At 48.4% G+C, this 19,616-nt stretch overlaps 1 protein-coding gene across 6 annotated transcripts in view; it reads left to right on the top strand.

Moving 5' to 3' along the window:
* The first annotated feature begins 334 nt into the window (after nt 1–334).
* Nucleotides 335–19,616, top strand: part of MARK2 (microtubule affinity regulating kinase 2) — a 58,626-nt gene continuing 39,344 nt past the window's right edge. For 2 of the 6 annotated variants that reach the window (XM_043581500.1, XM_043581502.1), the window contains exon 1: nt 338–1,079. In XM_043581500.1, coding sequence (XP_043437435.1) covers nt 1,026–1,079 — 54 coding nt within the window. In that variant the 5' untranslated portion in view covers nt 338–1,025. Of the gene's footprint in view, nt 1,080–19,616 lie in introns of all 6 variants that reach the window. The other 4 variants (XM_043581503.1, XM_043581505.1, XM_043581504.1 and 1 more) reach the window with 4 other exon arrangements.

Here is a 19,616-nt window from a genome sequence, read left to right on the forward strand (position 1 = left end):
GTTGATAGGTTGGATGATAAAAACGAGATGGATTTTACGAGCGGACTGATGAGCGGACACGCAAACGGGTAAGTTGTTTTAGAACCAAAGGATGCCAATCGTTGGGACGGCTAACAGCCTTATTTTCTATTTGGTCAAACAATAAACATGCACAGGTGATCCACGCTCCCCGTTCAGGTTTGAAAATACCCGGAAACTGACGGAAAGAAACGAACAGTCCGACCGGGTACCACCCCAGGAACAACTCGGGGCTCGCCGGGTCTCGGGTGTTGCCGGAAATGGCCGACGACCGCGGTCGGCTGCGGGGCGGGACGGGGGCGTGGCCGGTTCACTGCACGCGGAGCGGCTTCGGGTGTTTCCGGAAACCGCAGCGAGCCTGCTTGAAGTGGGCGGGGAAAGGCCTATGGGCGTGGCTGGAGTTCCCCGAGTGGCTTCGTAGATTTCCGTAAACAGAGCCGAAGCTTCGTCTTCGGAATCGAGGCGGCGCGCGCGTCCCCAGGAGTAATCTTCTTCGGGTGTTTCCGGAATTCACCCGTAGTCCGAGGCCAGGAGGAGGAGGCGCGCCCCCCGCCCGTACCTCGCCGCTTCGGATGTTTCCGGCTGCTGCCGGCGGAAAGAGCCGAGGGCCGGCGGTGGTGGCGGCCATGTTGGGAGCAGCAGGTCCGGCGGCGGCTGCCTGTGTGCCGGGCGCGGAGCAGTGCCGCTGAGGGCAGGGGAGGAGCGAGGCAGGCGGCCGGCTGCGGCGGCAGAGAGTAGGCGGAGCGGCGCGGCCCGGCCGAAAGGCGGCACAGCCCAGCCGGGGGTCGGGGGGGTGCGGTCCGGAGCCGCTCGGAGCCGGCGCGGCCTAGCCCGAGCGGCGCATCCCCGGGCTGGCGTGAGCGGCTGCCCGGCCTCCCCGCACCCCCGGCCGGGGCCCATGCGGCGGGTGCCCCTGCTGTGAGAAGCCCCGCCCGGCCGGGCTCCGCGCCTTCCCTTCCCTCCCTTCCTCCAAGCTTCTCGGTTCCCTCCCCTGAGATACCGGCGCCATGTCCAGCGCCCGGACCCCCCTACCCACGCTGAACGAGAGGGACACGGAGCAGGTAAGGAGCCCCGAGGGCTCCCCGAATTCTCTGGCTGGGCCCCTGCACCTTGCAGAGCCTCCTCCCTCCTCTGCTCTCCTCGTGCCCCTGCTGCCACCCTGCAAGCCTCGGCTGCCCTGTCATCTGGCTCTCGGCCTCGCACATCCCCCTCTCAGTCCCGTCCTGGGACCCACCTCGTCCCGACTCCAAGCCGCACACTTGCTGACCCCCGTCTCCCCTCACCGCCCTCCTGCGCTCTTCCGTATTATCTCCCTAGCTTCCCCTCCTCTTCCCTTTTTCTCTCAGGGGCCTTTTCTGGTCTTCCTCCACCCACGCTTAAAGCCGCCACCCTCCTGCTCCTCGAACAGCACCCCGCGATTTGCCCCAGATCGTTGTCCCCCTCTTCCTCCCATCTCTCCAGCCTCGCTTCTGCTCCTCCCGCACCGGTTCTCCCAGTCCCTGGTTATCACCCTCAGGGTCCTTGCCCCGGAGTGTGTTCTCGATCCCTCTCCTCTTCCAGTTCCCCCGCTTCCCCCCCCCCCCCCTTGCTTTTTCCCCCCCTCTTCCTTCTCCAAATTGTGCTCTCCCTCATGCTTGCAACCCACCAGCTCCACCCTCATCACCTTTCCAAATGGTTCGCCTACTCTTTGCTCATCACTTTCCCTTCTTTTCTCCAGGAGCTCCCTGGTGCCTCGCGCTGGCATTTGTTGCTTCCGTGTTTCCCAGACTGCTGTCATGCGCATAGTTTTCCCACAGGTTGTCTTTGGGGTTCCAGTCTGAAGGGTTCCCTTCAGAGTCTGGATCCCTCGCGTTCTGCCCCCCCCCCCCCCAGGGGTTTGGCTGAAGTCTCTCCGCCTCCTGTTTCTCCCTGAGTGCTTTACGAGCCTGCTCCCTGGACTTGTCCTTTGGAGGGAGAACATTCCTCCAGCCCCACTTTATGGGGACAACCTGTTGCTGAGTCCTCTCCCCGGCCACGCTGCATTACATCCTTGCCCTTCTGTCTTTTCACACCGCAGCACGAGCCATGATGCCTTCCTGTGTCTTCACTCCTGGCTCTGTCACTTTTCATAGTTTCTTCCTCCTTGTTTGGTCCCTTCCGGTGTCTCTGCCCTCACCCGGTCTTCCTCACTCTACCTGCCTCCGCGAGGCTTGCCTTCATCTCCGCATTAGTCTCTTGCCTTCTTCACGTCGTATCTGGTTGCCCCACCGAGGCCCCTGTCCTTTCCCTCCCGATGGGCTAGTCTTTGTAACTCGCCGTCCGGGCATTCAGCATGCTAGTTTCTTGAGCTATACGCCACCTCCTCCCCCCTCCTCGTCCTGGCAATCACTGCTATCATCTGTCACCCAAGCTTTAGCGTTTTCTGTGTCACCCTACCTGTGAGCTGAGAGGCGTCCGCTTTCCACCCCTCCCCTTTCTGTCACCATGTCCGGCGTCCCTTGCTGACTGCTGGCTGCTGTGTGGAGAGTCCCCTGCCTGGCACACCCTCGTTGGCGGAGAAGTTTACTAGGCCAGAAAAACTCGAGTTGAAAAAGGAGCTCTTCTCCCTTGGGGCTGCAGCACTTTTTTTTTTTTTTTTTTTTTTGCATCCTTTTCCCTTATTACACCCTTTATGTTTTCCTGTCGCGCCCTTCTTTCTCCGCAGCCCGATAGAACCGTCGTTATGTTCTCTCGCGTGTTCACATCCTTCCCTGAAAAATCTTCCCTCGTTTCATTGTCCTACGTTTTTCTCTTGTGTCACCTCCCTCCCCCCGCCCCCCCCTTGCTCTCTGTCACCTGGGCAGTCAGGAGCTCCACGAGCAATTGTGGCCCCGAGTTTTTCTCTGTGCTGGTTGACCCTTTCGTTTCTGACGGATTGATTGCTTCTGGGGGTGAAATGAGTCGAGGGGGAGGGATGGTGAATTTCTGTTTCATCACTGGGTTTGGCAACTGGCTCTGCATGGGACTGAGGTCTTTGGAAACCAGAGCATGGTCTGTATCTCAGGGTCTTGCCCTCACTTGCCGGGAACCTCTTTTTCTAGGCTCTCTTGAGGTTCCCCATTCCATTCCTTTTCCTGTCGCACCCTCTGTGTTAGCAGGTAAACCCTGCTCACCAGAGAACTTTCCCAGACTGTTGATTATGAGCTGGTAGGAGGAGGCCAAGTGACTGACTGGCACCCTCAGGCATGTGGGGAGTGGTTGTGGAGTGCCTACTCTCTCCGCGAGGCTGTGGGGGGCATTGTGTTCAGCAAAGTAGAGTAACAGACTGCCTCAATGTGGTTTCTTTGTGCTGTTTACCAAATGTAAATGTATTCCCGCCGTGGTCTTTTTTTTTTTCTTGTGATGTGTGCATTGATTTCCTCTCTTCCCTACGTGCCTCGAATACTGCTGAGCGCATAGTAGGAAGTCGGTGCACACCCGCTGATTCGGTGAGAGCTGATCGGGTGAGCCGGTCGGGAACGGAAGCTGCCCCTTCGCTAACTTCGTCTAGAGCCACGGCTGCATACTTTGTCGTCCTGTTCCAAATTATGAATTACTCATCCTGTTTGCACTCTTTGTGGACTTAGGCTCCCCTGAGCCACTTCATCGCTTCTGCTGCCCGTCCTCAAGGTAGCCAGTCACACTATTTGCTCGATATTAAGTCTCGTCCCGGTGACAGCGCAGCCTTTGAAAAAGCTTGGATATACCAGCTACCGGCAGATGCCCGTATTTTTCAAACCAAGAGAAAAGACACGTAGCAGCCCCTCGCGTCACGAGGCCAGGGATGCCAGAAGCATTGGCCTCCTTTAGAATAGCTCGTTGCCACCAGGTAAGAGCAAGGACGCTCTCAGTCCTGTCGCTGTTCTAGTTGAAGTAGTCACAGAAGTTCAGTCGTTGCGGTAAATCCTAACGTTATGAAATAAAAAGCAAGGGGTTTGGTTGGGCTGATCCCCTCCCCGCAAAGATTCTCTATCACTGTATTTAGGTTTAAATTATTTAAGCTGGTTTCCCCAGGAAATGGGTAAACTCTACTGGTTGTCTTCAAGCTCCAATCTCTTTTTTAGCTCTTCCTCTCCCCCTTTCTTTAAAACATGTGGCTGATGAGAAGCTGTTTCCAGGAGCTCTTTGATCACATCTGAATTAAACACGCATAACACACACACACACACACACACACACACACACACACACAGAAAATGTTGAAGCATAAAAATAAACCTTGTACTGCAGGAAGATTGCCTGTTTGCTGTCGATTCTGCTCCTAGCACTGGAAGTGGGAGCTAAAAGAAAGTCAAGCCCCCCTCTTTAAGATGATTTTTGTGACACCTGGTTTCGAATGTGCTTTTTTCCCAGCTCTAGACGCTTCTTTCTTTTGCAGGAGGGTTGTGACCTGGGGCTGGTAGTTTTGGGGATTCTCAGTCTGTGAGCTGAGCTTTCTGTCCAGTTCTCCGAATGGCTCTGCTTGGCTGTGGTGACAGCAGTCAGCATGTAGGATGCCTGTCCTCCAGCCAGCGGCGGCGGCAACAGTAGGCTAGGCAGGTGCGGAGAGGGGTCCAACTTCCCAGAGTTCACCTGCCGCTACTACGTGGAACACCTGGGAGGGGGGCCGCGTGACTTCAGACCCGCCCCACCTCTGGGCCTCAGGAACCAAGAGCGAGAGGGCTTCCGAGGGAAAAGAGGAGGCTTTCAGAGGCTTTCACTACCGGCCTCGCTTCTGCTGCAGTGCGCAAGGGAGGGGGGTTGCTCTCGTTCTTCTCGGGTGCGAGTAGCATTGTTTATTCTCTTGGGTGGTTCTAGGAAGAGGAGTGTGGAAGTCTGGATGAAGTGAGCAAAGCTGACTTACGGAATCCTGTAAAGAACAACCGAGCCGCTCCAGACACATCTCCCTTGGATGCCAGGGTTGATTCTGGCTGAACGTTGCCAACGCTGAATAATTTGGTGTTAGTGTCTCCTCTGGTAGAGAGCTCGGGTGGCTCTCATTTCACTCCATGCCTGTGAGCCGGGCGGTGCTGTGCTCTGGGTACGGACTCTGACTTCTGCCCTTTGACTCTGGCCAAGGGCTCCTTAGTGGTGCTGCCTTCTGGTCAGGGATGTGGGTGGACGTCAGAGCATACATTCTCGCTTCCTGCGTGGCCCTAGAAATTAAGAGTGAGGCCTCGTTAGAGCGAGGGCTCTGGGAGTCTAGAGATCACAGAGTCGCTCGCCATACCGTGATCTTTGAACCCAGTGAAGGTAACCACTTAGTAAATTGTGATCATTTCTTTCTAATGTGTGGGCTTTGGGAAGTAGCTAAACAGATGGATTCAAGACAGTCGTTGAAACTTGATCTGCTTTAGATTAAAGTCAAGTTCACACAGGGATGACTGCATGTTTCAGATGGTGACCAAAGACTGGACCTGAGATTTCTTTTCACGGTCAGTGTCTTAACTGATGCCTGTGAGGTAGGAAAAAATTGAGAATTTGTTTGCCTGAGAGGTTTGCATCGTCAGGTCTCATGGGAGTCAAAAACTTCTCAGACCAGACCGTCTCCCCTTTGGACAGAACAGCCCAGCTCTCGGTGGGCATTTGACCAGGACTAACCCGTGCCTTCATGAACTCTTTCCCATTGCGCACTTAGCCACCTGGCTGGCACTTCTCTCCTCCCAGGAGCTTCCGTGACTTTCCTACATATGTATTATGTCGACGGGAATGAATATTTTATGCCTAGAGTGCAGCCAAGCCTCAGACTCTGTGGCCCATTATCGACGAGTGGGGTGGGGGCTGGGCGCCACCTTTGGCCCCATGATAGCTCTGCTAAATGGGCTCCCCCCCACCACAGCAGCACTTTGAAGCCCATTAATGGATTGGGATGAAGTAACCTCCGCAGATGGGAAGGACGAGGAGGGTGGTTGTCCTTCCTTCCCCAAGACTGCCTGGTGAGGCTTTCCTGCAGTCACCAGGGCCAGCCCCAGCTCCGTCTGCTTAGTTAAGCTGTGGACTGTGGCTGCTAGGCTTTTGCTGTGAGAGGAGGTAGAGAAAGGGCTTGATTCTCTTGTAGCCTCCGGTGCTGCCGGGTTTGCACTTTCCTATCAAAGCAGAAACCGAGAAGGATGTGGAAAGGGTGGGTGGAGTTTAACCTAGGCCTTCCTCCTTCAGCGGAAGTTCAGCGGTGACAAACCACCTAGGTGGCTGAGTTTCCTCCTGTTGATGGGAGACTCCAGCATTCGTACCTTTTTGCACTTACAGCTTGGATTCTCCAGGCTTCCTCGCAGCCTTCATCAAACGAGAGTGAGTCACTGCAGTGTTATCTCTGCCTTTTCCCCTTCTGTCTCAGCAAAGGGAAGAGGGAGCCTTTACAAACTTTGTGGGGGAGGAAAACACCCGTTTTCCCACTTCTGGCATGGGAAGAGGCCATCTATCCCGACGTTAACTCTGAAATCTCTCACGCTCGGAGCAGAATGCCACCACCCCGCTACAGCCCTCTTGGTGTAGGCATTGAATGTCATTGCTGTCTTTTAGGCTGTGGTGGCCTGGTTCTGAAACACCACGAGAGGATCTGGTCTCTTGGTGTCCAGTCGTCTTTCGGAGAAGGAGGCAATCCAGTTCCTTCTCTTGCCCCCTCGACCTGCTCCTCCTTGGGGGTGTAGATCCCTTCATCTGTATGTCTGCCCTTTGCTAGAGGGTTTGAAGTTTCTCAGTCCCTGTGCCCTCTCCCTACTTGCATTTATCCCTACGTTTTTCATTAGAAAATGGCAAAAAGGGCAAAAACGAACGTGTGTCCTTTTGCTCATCACATAGTGAACCTTCCACTTCTAAAGCCATGTAACCTCAGGTTTGGTAGGCGAGGGCGAGCCGGACACTGATATTGATGGCTAGGTGAATCCTGAGGGACAACAGATAGGAGGGTGGAAGAAGGGGGGCGGGGAGAGAGGAGAAAGGGAGGGGTGTGTTCAGTGACTGGCTCCCAGCCACCTTTTTCTTTTTAACATGAGGAAGGCGGGGCAGACCAGAGGCTTCTCTGTAGAACCAGTCAAGCTGGTTTTGAGCAGCCTCGGCCTATTTTCCCCTGTGTTCTTTGGGAAGTTGGCCATACAAAGGTCTGCCTCCTCTGGGGCTCTGCTCATTGAGGTGTGAGTCTGGATGAGGTCTGTAAACACCCCCATTGTCCCTCCTTACTGAACGGGCCTCTGAGCACGAGTGGGCTTTCTCTACACCCAGTGCTGTTCAAGGCAACTTTGTCCTCCGCACCTGTCACTGGAAACTCTAAGATACAACTCCTTTCCTTGGACCCCCTTTGCAAGTCACAGCTTGGCAAAAGGCCCTCCAGCCTGGCCAGGGAAAAGCGATTGGGTTTGTGGTTTATGGATCGGGAACTGACTCCTGGCTCTTGTGATCTGGCTGCTAAATCCACTGAGGCCCCAGTCCTTTTGGCTTGATGCAGTGGGACTGTCTGTCCAGGCCTGCTGGGGAAGAAAAAAGGAGAGAGAATAGTTTTTGGTCTTTGGCAGCTCAGGAGGTTAACAGTTTAAGTGTGTTCCTGATCAGGTACCCGTAGGAAAGGTGGGAGTCATCAGTCACCACGTGCTGGCACTTCCTGAACAGCAGCAGGAAGCCTTTCTCAGGGGAAAGACATAGGATTCTGAGGCTCCTCTGACCATCAGAGCTACTAATACAGCAGGATTGTTTTCCCAGTCCCCCAGTAAACGGGAAACTCCCATGTCCGAAAGTTTGGTGATTAATGAGTGAAACCACCTGCAAACATAGTTCCAGCCCTTGTCCTTGCCCTTGCCCTTGCCCTTGGGGGGCAGGTTGCTTCTGTCACTGCTACAATGATCTACTCATTGCTTCTCTTGAGCACCATTTCACTGAGGGTTTTGGTTACTGATACTCTGTGTAAAGGGGGGCTCCTTTTCCTGCACCTTCTTTAGACCCAAGGATCTGCTGGCCCTCCCTTACCCCCTATCACTCCCCCCCACCCCCGCCAGATGGCCATCATCCGAATGTCTTTGCATGTGGCGTTGGATGTGCTTGTGACTTGTTGCTTCGTTTGGGCCCACAAGTGTTTGAATGACTGGTTCTGTAGTCACAGGAAGTGGGGCCCCATAGGCCTGCTTGGTCTAGCAATAGCATTCTAATTGAGTTGAGCTTATGGCGGAGTGGAAAGGAGATCCCAGCACTTGGGGACTTCTAATAAGTGGTATGTTCTGGTTAGAGCAGGCTCTGCAGCTTGATTCCCCTGTGCTGGAATCTTGGTCAGCCTCTACTGTGACCCTGGGCTTACCTAATTGTTCCAGGCCTGTTAGCTCACCTGTAAAAAAAGGAGTAATGATAGTCCCTATCTTGTAGGTATAGTTGTCGTGAGCATCAGAGAAGTTAACGATTATAAAACACTTTAAAACAACACCTGGCAGGACGTAACAATCCTCATGATCACCGTTCTTAGTTGAGCGACTTGGTGGGTTTTCTCTGAACACCATACAACTCCAGGTCAGTGTGCGTTGGAAATTCTCTGTAATTGATTGAAAGAATCTTGGTTTCTTTTAGTCGTTAGGGTCCCTCAGATGCTTTTTCCAGCATTAAAAAAAAATTTGTGGTTGTTGATTTTACTTTATTTGTTGAAGCTAGCCAGCTATCTGAATAGAATGCTTTTGGAAAGGTTTATGTGCTATTGAGATCATTTTAAAAAATGGGAGTGCGTTTATTTACAAGATATCAATATCAGGTGATTTTATTGATTAACAAAACGAAACAACCCAAAACACTACCTTCTACCTGCCCATACTTCTGTGTCGTGAATGGTAATAATGGTGGTGGTGGTGTTGTGTGTGCGGCCTCATCAAGGGAGGATCCAGATCCAAAGTCAGCAGACCATGGGTTTTTTTCTGAGTGCTGGGATCCAGCCGATCGCATGGGATTTTTTTCCATGTTCCTTTCTTCAGGTGCAGTATTTACCCTTTGGCAACAGGAGAAAGAAAGCTCCCTGTTTCTCTTAAAGACCACATGGGAACTTAGCAGCTAATGATTTTAGGTTCCTTTTTCACTAGCAAAGAGGCCTTCAGGGGCAAGCCCTTGTTATCTCTGTTGGCTTCTCTGCAGTGAGAAGAAAGCCTCCCCATTGTGAGTCCTGGAAGGGTCACAGCCATTTCTCGGCTGCCCCTGTGAGTTTGTGGACTTTGAATCTTGGGCTGAGATTTTGGTCTCGGTTGGTTCCTTGTTTATCTTTGTCTCTCTTGCGGCTCCTAGAGCCTGAGCGCCTGGTCAGAACAGCAAGTAACTTGCTTAGTTTTTTCACACTGCAACTGCAGCCCAGGAGAAAGGTAACAGTGTCGCCTCAGCTCATCAGGGAATGTTTCTTTGACTGTGTTTTCCTCTTTCTTTTGACCTCTCTGCTGACTTATCTCACTTCCTTTTTTTTTTTTTTTTTTTTTTCTGTTTGGTTTCTTTGAACTCTGTTCCTTCATTACCGCTGTCCATCTCGGGTTTTCATCTCTATCCCCCTCTGCCTTACCTGTTTCTATGCCTCTTTTGTGACATGGCTCGGGAGAGGAATTCTGATAGTCTGAGATCTCCTTCGTGTATAGAATCCCAGTACCACCCAGTCCTTTCTCCTGTTCCTCTGATTTCTGTAAAGTTAGGGATTTGCAGCTTTAGCACACATTTTCTTTTTATGTCTCTGGAGCCACCTTCCTTAGTAAAGCCAGGCCTGGCCATCTGACAGCTTATTAGGGTCGGCATCCTAGTTTCCCTGGTGATAGGGTCTGAGCCAGTTCTGGGCCGTTTCCTCTGGCCTATCCGGAATGCTGTAACGCTGGATCCTGTCTTGGGAGGGATCTGAGGTGGCACTTGTGAATTTTGGCAATGCGATATTGAATGTGGTCCCCAAAGTGTGGTTTGAGGACCCTGGGGCTCCCTGAGGTCCATTCAGTGGTACATGAAATCAAAGTGAGTTTCATCCCAGAACATGAACGCAGCATCTGCTTTTTACCATTCTGGCTCTGTCCGTATACAGTGGAGTTTTCCAGAGGCTGAATGATGTGTGCTGACATCATCACTCTTGGCTAATGAAATGTGTGCTTTTGTATTCTTGTGTTTTCTAGAATTTTTAAGGTAGTCCTTTAAGGTATAAATAGAGATGTTTTCAGTGATGCGCTCAGTTTGTTTTCAGTACTTCTCCGGGACTCTTACTATCTTTCTTCAGTTGTGCCTGCTCTAAGCCCTGTAAACCTCATTATTGTCCTGGAAATCATCAGTTTGATATCCCACCATTTTCCTGGCATCTTTGAGGAAACACAATAAGTAAGTGCAGCTTGTAAAACGTACTCGTAAAAACTTTCGGGAAAGATTCTAATTTTAAAAATTTTACTTACAACTTACTTTAGCACTTTATTCTAACATAGAGGAAAATTTATCATATTTCTCTTATATTCAAGGATGGATTGTTGACTTTAAAAAGGGAGATTAGAAGACTTGCAACCTCTGTTTACTGAAATGGACATATCAACAAGTGAATGGGAGGAGTCTGAAGAGTCTAGGCAAAACCGTAAATAAGAAATTAGAAGAGATGACACTGTAACGAGAGCTATCTTCTCCTCAGCTTTATAGATGTTAATAACGTACTTTATTACGTCTTACGCAACTGAACACAGTTCAGGTAGTGCTGTAGTGCCAGTTCAGGTGCATCATCATGTCAAGACCGATCATTCAAAGTTGAAAGAAAAAGGAATCGAGAACTTTTGGTGTATACACCATGAGCTCTTTAAAAGCCAAAATTTGCTCCAGCTTTTCAACCTAGAAGTGAAAAAAAAGTCACTGGCTCTTACAGGACAAGTTCGGACGTTCTTTGGCTGGAAAAGCCCACCCAGTAGCCGAGAGACTAAGAAGGTCTTGAACGGCAGACGTTGCCGAACGCCCGCTGGGTGGAGAGTCCGTGAAATGCAGGGCAGTGCCGCTTTGTGTGTACCACGACTCGTCGAATCAAAGGTTTAGGTACGAATGTGAAGACTGAGTTCACATCTTGTTTACAGAATTGTACTTTTGCCTTACAAACGAGATTTACAGACGTGGCTCAACTTGTGTCAGCACCAACTACGCTTCAGAGAATTTTCCTTTACGTGAACGCTCAGCAGTGAACGCGAGTAGCGATAAATATGCAACGGGTTGAATAACTCTCTTGACTTTCATGGTTCATCCTGGAAGAACTTCGTTTCCGTTTGCACTGTTGCACAGAAGTAATGGCCGAGAAAATCGCTGGCGGCGTAACGTAAATCAAGGCAGTGGCACCAAACTCTGCTAGCGATCGTAGTCGTGAACTTCTCTCCTGCTAGACACTTGTGGTTTAAGGAGGGGAGGGGCATTTTCACTTGAGTGTGTCCTAAAAATTATTAATTTTTATTAAGTCTCAACCCTCTAATAAAAGTCTCTTTAATATTTTGAGTGATGAAACGCCAAGTATCTATGGGGCACTGGTGCCGTATCCCATCGTACAGTGACGGTCTTGAGAAAACGTGCTAGTGTGTTGGAGCTGAACCGGTTGCATGGATCATCATCTTAACTTGAAAGATCAACTACGGTTATTCACACTTGAGTATTTAGTGGACATTTTCTTGCAAGTGAGCGAAGTGAGTCTGTCACCGTTGCCAGGGATAAAAGTCAAGCTTTCAAGCAAAAATGAGAATTTTCAAAAACTTGGATTTGTCGAAGACGTTTTTGACGAGATCAGTGGTAAAATTAGTGGAATGTGATCTTTTGATATTGTATGAAATGTCAATATTTGGAAATTCTGTATAATTCAATGAAGGCATATTTCCCAGATTGCCAGTAGGTAAAAGAGCCATTCAAAGTGCAAGATGACCAGTGTATTTTAACATAAAAAGTACACAGCATATTCATTGATAGGAGCGCCTAGGGGGCTCAGTCGGTTGGGTGTCTGACTCTTGATTTCGGCTCAGGTCATGATCTCACGGTTCGTGAGATTGAGCCCCATGTTGGGCTCTGCGCTGAGAGCGTGGAGCCTGCTTGGGATTCTCTCTCTCTCTCTCTCTCTCTCTCTCTCTCTCTCTCTCTTTTCCTCCTCCTCCTCCTCCTCCTCCTCCTCCTCCCCCCGGCCCCAGAATAAATAAGTAAACTTAAAAAGAAAAGGTTCATTGATAAAATTGCAGATTGCAACTAGCTTTTAAAAACTACTACTTTTGAGTTTGGGTCTGGTGTCAAAGAAGGAAAATTCTGAAAAGCTATTACACTCCATTTTCCAGCCACAGGTCTATATGAAGTGAGATTTTTCTTCATATCTTACAACTGGAGCAGCAGATTGAAACACATCGGATGCGGAAGCAGATATAAGAAGTTGGTGCTCTTTCATTAAGCTAGACATTAAAGAGATGTACAACAGTGTAAAACAGTGCAGCTTTTGCCGTGAATTTAATTTTGTTTTTGAAAGTATGGTTTTTTTTTTTTTTGTAAAAAAATAGGTTGTTTGTATAAACACTCAATGGGTTTATTGTTTTGAATGAATTAATAAAAATATTTTTTAAATCACCATTTTAGTTTCTAATAAGGTAGCTGTCGATAACTATAACCCACGTAAACCAAAGATTTGTGCGGTCCTCAGTAATTTTTTTTAAGAGCGTAAAGAGTTCTTGAGACCAAAAAGTGAGAAAATTTTTGTTTGTAGACAAAACTTGAGTCGATTGTCCGTCTTGGGTTGGGTGCTTGCAGTGACTTCATAGGGATCCTTGTTTACCATTCAGGCTGCCATACGTCCCTGTCTGGGCCTCAGAGACTTTGACCCAAGCTACCTTATTTCCTTCTAATGCGTATAGCATTGGCCCCATGGGGGTTTGTTGTTGTTTTATCAGTGGTTCCTTTTATTCCCTTTCTGCCTTTTTCCTTAATTTTTTTTCTTTCTCTCATTTTTCTTTCTCTTTATTCCTCTCTTTTAAGCCCCCCTCCCCTTTTTGTCATTTTTTTCTTTAGTTTTTTAGCATGGGGGTTTGGGGGGTTTTGCCTGGCATTGTGTTTTGATTGTATTATGAGATCAGTTCATGGGGCGGACTTCCTTTGGTATGTGTGAAATTGTGGTTTGGCAAATACAGTTTTTTCATTAAAAATAAGTAACTCATGTTTACATGTAATGGGTTTATTATGTTCTTTTATTTTTATTTTTAATTTTTTTTTAATGTTTATTTTCGGGAGACAGAGAAAGATAGAGCATGAGCAGGGGAGGGTCAGAGAGAGAGAGGGAGACACAGATTCTGAAGCAGGCCCCAGGCTCCCAGCTATCAGCACAGAGCCTAGTGTGGGACTCCAACTCACAAGCAGTGAGTTCTGACCTGAGCTGAAGTCAGACGCTTAAGCCACGGAGCCACACAGGTGCCCCTATTATGTTCTTTTAAATGAATGGCTACATCTTTAAATCTTTTCTCTTATTTTCTTTCCTCTTTTCTCTATTTCTCTTATTAATACAGTAAATATTAATAGATATAATCTACATGAACAAATGCTTTTTGGGGACTCAATTATTTTTAATAGTTGCAGGGAGTATCTGAAACCAAAAAGCAGAAGAATCCTAGTTGTAGACAAAACTTGGATGAATTCTCCCTGGCTTTGGTTGGCCAGTTTATTGGTAATTTCATAAAAAACCATTTTGCAGTTCCCAGCCCCTGCCTAGTCCTGGCTGTGCCTCAAAAAGGCACTTGCTGCCTTGGTTTTCTGTTGTTCTAGCTGAGGAAGGGGATTTTCAGCTACCTGAGGAACTGTGACCAAAGTTGGCTCCTTGTCTCTTCAAAAACAGAGCATTGACCTTGTAAGTTTTTTTAAACAGTTATCTTTTTTAAATTTTGAGATAATTTTAAACGAAAAGTTGCACAGCTAACCCAAAGAGTGCCTTGGACGTTCTTCACTCAGCTTCCCCTTGCGTTAACATCTTCTATAACCACAGAACACGTATCAGAACTAAGAATTAACCTCAGTATAATACTATCAACCACAGTACAGAACTTGCTCAGATTTCATCAGTTTTTCCACTGATGTGCTTTTTCTTTTCCAAGACCCAGTACGGGCTTTAATTGTCATGTCCCGTAGTCTCCTCAAATCTGTGACCATTTCGGGGCACCTGGGTGGCTCAGTCGGTTAAGCGTCCGACTTTGGCTCAGGTCATGATCTCACGGCTCGTGAGTTCGAGCCCCACGTCAGGCTCTGTGCTAGCAGCCCAGAGCCTGGAGCCTGCTTCATGTTCTATGTCTCCCTCTCTCTCTCTGCCCCTCCCCCGCTCATGCTGTCTCTCTCTGTCTCTCAAAATAAACATTAAACAAAAAATTTTTTTTTTTTTTAATCTGTGACCATTTCCTTAATCTTCCCAGGTCTTTTATGACGTTGACAGTTTTGAAGAGTACTGGTTAGTTTGTAGAATGTTCCCTAATTATGGTAACCTAAAATTTTCTCATGGCCTGGTGCTTTAACTCCCATGTTTTCATTGTGGTAAAATACACGCATCAGATTTAGCATTTTAATCTTTTCCTTTTAATTTTTCATTTAAGTTTATTTTTAATTTTTTTTTAATGTTTGTCTCTGAGACAGAGACACAGCATGATGGGGGAGGGGCAGAGAGAGGGAGACACAGAATCCGAAGCAGGCCCCAGGCTCCGAGCTGTCAGCACAGAGCCTGATGCGGGGCTCGAACTCACAAACCGTGAGATCATGACCTGAGCCGAAGTTGGTCGCTCAACCTCGCTCAACCGACTGAGCCACCCAGGCGCCCCAAGTTTATATTTATTTTTGAGACAGAGAGAGGGGGACAGAGGATCCGAAGCGGGCTCTGCTGACAGCAGATAATCCAGTGTGGGGCTCGAACTAAAAAAAATCGCAGGAACATGACCTGAGCCGAAGTCAGATGCTTGACCGACTGAGCCACCCAGGCGCCCACCCCCCGTTTTTATCTTCTAAGTCGGGTGGCATTAAGTACATTCACAATGTCCTGTAACCATCTACTATTTCTAGAAATTTTTCATCATCCCAAACAAATTCTGTATCAATTAAATAGTAACTCTCCATCTCCCGCTCCCCCAGTCTCTTGTAACCTTTATTTTACTTTCTGTCTCTATGGATTTGACTACTCTAGGTACCTCATGTAAGTTGAATCATACAGTATTTGTTTTTTGTGTGTCTGGCTCATTATACTTAATGTTTTCAAGGCTCATCCGTGTTGTAGCTTTAATTCCATTTTAAAAGTTCACTTGGGTTTTCCTATGATGCTATGTATTGAGTTGATATGTTAGAAAATATAGTTATTAAGATTATGTTGTAATTGGCCTAGTGATATTATTTTAAATGAATTAATAGACAATGTAGCATTTTCTAAGTTTTAGTTAGAATACAGTGCGTATACCCACATAAAGAAAAGCGATTTGAGGGGCGCCTGGGTGGCGCAGTCGGTTAAGCGTCCGACTTCAGCCAGGTCACGATCTCGCGGTCCGGGAGTTCGAGCCCCGTGTCGGGCTCTGGGCTGATGGCTCAGAGCCTGGAGCCTGTTTCCGATTCTGTGTCTCCCTCTCTCTCTGCCCCTCCCCCGTTCATGCTCTGTCTCTCTCTGTCCCAAAAATAAATAAACGTTGGAAAAAAAAATTTTTTTTTAAAAAAAGAAAAGCGATTTGAGGTCCTTAGTAGTTCAGAGTATAAAGGGTTTCCAGACAGAAGTGTGAGAATATCTTTTGTAGACCGGCATTGGGCTTGATCATCCCTGTTCTTGATTGGTTGGCTACTTGCTATGACCTCATACTGAGCCTTTGTTTTGCAATTCCCAGGGTCCTGGCTGGGCTGCAGGAAGGTACTTGCTGCCTTGGTTTGCAGTCATTCTAGCTGAGGAAGCTGGTTCTCAGTGACCCGAGGGACTTTGACCAAAGTTGGCTTTTTTCCTCCTTCCAATATAGAACATTGGCCTTTGTTTCCCCATTAAAAAGATCATTTGGCTTACTTGGATTTCATTATGACGGATTTTTTTTTAAGCTTATGCATTGGCTATTGGTCAATTCCAAATTTGAAAACTGCAAAGCTTGCTTAGCCTCTATCCTTGAAGAACCTTGGTGCCTGGAATAGCTGAAGGCTGGGAGGCTCCAGTCACCCACTGTGGCCAGAACACCCAACAGTCTGTTCCCTGGGTGGCTGCAGAGCCTACACACTTTGTTCCTATTTCTTCTGTGCTTAACTCCTTGTTGGCCCTGTTTCTTAAACATGCTGCCAAATCTGACACTTAACAGAGATATGCTTAATTCCACACCCCCCCCCCCTCAAATTTGGTGTGTAACAGTGTGAACTTTGCTTGATGAGTCTTTAAGGGACAGGTCAAATAGCAGTGGATACATAGTTTCTCAGGTATCCTATGGGGGTGCCTGGATGGCTCAGATGCTTAATGGGCTGCCTCTTGATTTCGGCCCAGGGTTTGTGGGATCAAGTCCCATGTCAGGCTCCACACTGTCAGTGCAGAGTCTGGGATTCTCTCTCCCTCCCTCTCTGGGCCTCCCCCCACCCCCCACGCCCTTTCCGCACCCCCCCCCCCCAACCGGCACATGTGCACACACTATCTCAAAATAAATAAATATTTTTTGCAGGGTGCCTGGGTGGCTCAGTCGGTTAGCGTCAGATGTTGGCTTAGGTCATGATCTTGCAGTTCGTGGGTTCGAGCCCCACCTCGGGCTCTGTGCTGACAGCTCAGCCTGGAGCCTGCTTCAGATTCTGTGTCTCCCTCTCTCTCTCTCTCTCCCCCTCCCCCACCCCTATCCCCACATTGGGTCTCTCAAAAATAAATGTTAAAAAAAATTTTTTTTTTTTAAATTTTAAAGTATCTTACGATTCTCAGCCTTGTTCTTTTGCTTGCACTCACCCTCCAATGTCCATGGAACCTCTGACTTTGGAAGGCTTCCCTTGGGACCGCTAGTGGTAGACCTTTGGGCCTCCTCTCATAGTTACTTGTACCAGCTTTAAGCAGATCTTTTTAAATTCATCTCATTTGTTCGGAATCACTTCTCATCGGGTCATTAAAAAACACTGTTTAATCAGGTGCTTAACTTATATCAATTTGAGTCTACAGATAGACTTGCGGGATTATAGCTCCATTCCCCATCACTCAGCAGTCCCATAATCCTCTGCTTTTTACACAAAGCTTATTTCTTTTCAGATTCACATGTGGCTTTCATTCCAATTCCAGAATTGAACTTGATGTGCTTTTCTCTCTCTCTTCGGCCGCTGGTCTGTATAGAAGATAGACTTTTGCTTTCAAAGGCGATTTGTTCACTCTATTAGCTAAGGCAGCGACTCCGTAACGGTGCCTCTTGGACGGCCCTCTAGTACATTAGTCTTCCAAGTGGTTGGGGAACTCTCAAAGGGAATGGACGGAGTCCTTGAAGGGTCGACCACCCCTGCCCGTTGTCACTCACGGGGCACGGTCTGCTCTGAGGCTGGCGTCGTTAGCTGTAGACATAATGATAGCCTGTACGTATTGAACACTTACTTTGTCCCAGACGCTTGTTTAGCTGTTTTACATTGATTAACTCATTTAGTCTCTGTGAGATGGTGGGTCTTAGTGAGGAAATAGAGGTGAGGAAAAAGAGGCCCAGAAATGTTGAATAGCTTGTTTGTTACAAACCCAAGTGGTCCAGAGGGCATCAGTGTCAGAGCAAGACTTTCTTAACTGTGGCAAATCCTTTGGTTCCGTTTTCAGCCGTGTCCAGGCAGTAGGAGACAGATAGATACCTTAGGATTCGCTCCTAGTCAGCATGGGGCCGGCTCAAGAGTTAGTTGTTTCTTCCTGCCCTTCGTGGCCCTAGGGGTACAGACGCAGCTGGCCAGGCTCACCTCCCCTGGCGTACAAGAGCTATGGGAAACTTTTTAAAAAACTTTATTATTTAACCCTCGCTTCTGATTGCCCTCTTTATCTCTTCTCATCTTCCGGAGTTTCAAGAACCGTTTTTAGAAAAGCCAGAATTCTGAGACCTAAAATGAGTAACTAACAAGTAAGTACTGAGCTCGTAGCATGGGACGGCTTTGATTCCTAGATTTGACTGCCCTACTCTGTAGCACCCATGAAATGCTGGGATCCTAGAATGCTCTTTGTATGCGCTCCCACACCCCTGCTCCCCTCAGAAAGAAAAAAGCTGTTGTGCATGGGTATTAACTGTGTACGTTTTATCACGAAAAGAATGTTCTCCCTTTACAACCGTCTACGTGCCACTTACACAGAGGCCCGGAGCCACTTGCTTTTAGCCTTGACTGCCAAGGGCACTGAGCACCGTAGCTGGTAGTACCAGGCCGCTGTGTGCATTTGGGACGTGCCAGTGCGATCCTGGGAGCTGAGCTCTGGCAGTCCCGCTGTGCCTCTTTATCCCACTGCTTGTTTTATACGCCACTACTTCCTGTTTGCTTTTGTTCAGTCTTCGTCTGGCTCCCTCCTCTCTCCTGAGGCTGGTGCCCCCAGCTCTGCTTCTGGATCTCCGGGACCTCTGCTGTTTCTTAGAGCGACTGCGCTGGTGCCCCTCTGTGGAATTTAGTTCACTTGAGTTTATGCGTTTATGGTTTGATTCGCTTGCTTGTCTCCCCCAGACAGCGGTGCCTTTTCTTTTAACGGTAGTGCCCGTCAGACGTTTTGAGGTTTCTTAGCAAAGTGCTGAAATTTTAAGGCTATTTTAAGATGCCAGCGTGGGGTGAGTAAAGTGGCCGCCGCTGTCCTTACCCACTTGTGCCCCTCTTGCCGCCCTAGCAGAGAAAGAGAGGGAGTCCGACCAGGAGTGTATTTGTGTTCAGACCTCATTCGCTTCTCCAAGACCACGGTTGCGTGCCATTTCTAAATTACTTTCTTTCTGTTACGGGGTAAAACCAAGGTCCACGTAAATGACTTCAAGAAGCAAAGCCTGTCAGCTTTCTTATGAGTGGTCTCCCCCTCCCCACATCCCGTCTCCAGCACATTTTTATCTCTCAGCAGAGGTAGCTGCTGTTCACACACAGGTAGGTATTCTTTAGAGAGTGCATGGCAGTGTTTTCTTGCTAATAGAAAGGCTGTCGTAATGGGTTAGGTCCATAGGGGCTCGGCCTTTCTATACTTGTATTCCCAGGAAGAAAAATCTCTACCTTAATTACCACATCACGCTGGCAGAGAGGTGTGGCTGCTAATTGATTAGATGACAGTCCTTTGCGTTGATGCGGAACCGTTAGGGTGGTTGGGTTTCGTTTTGTTTTTAAATAAACAAATAGATTTGAGCTAGGTAAGTTTATTTCGGAGAGATGAAGTCCTGAGGAGGGATTTCCCTTTATGAATCTCGCGTGTTTAGTGCCGTTTCTATGTCCCTATTTTCTAACCCGGTAGTAAGCGCTAAGTTGGCTTTTCTTGCCATTTTGGGGCACGTGGGGAATATGTCTTTTCCTCCCCTGTGTCTCCGGCATGCTCCCTTTCTGCTGGGTAGAACCAGATTCCTTTATTTGGTTTGCTTGTCCTTCCCTCCTGTCTTGGAATGGTTGAACTCTATTCTGAAATATATTTTTAAGATAGCGTCTAAAAGCAAACACCCTGCCTTCCTTGAAACCACAGAAACTGCTTGTGAAACAGCCGACAGGGCCAACTGCCAAGTCTGCACTGTTAA

This window comes from Prionailurus bengalensis, chromosome D1, assembly GCF_016509475.1.
Source record: "Prionailurus bengalensis isolate Pbe53 chromosome D1, Fcat_Pben_1.1_paternal_pri, whole genome shotgun sequence".
Classification (NCBI taxonomy): domain Eukaryota; kingdom Metazoa; phylum Chordata; class Mammalia; order Carnivora; family Felidae; genus Prionailurus; species Prionailurus bengalensis.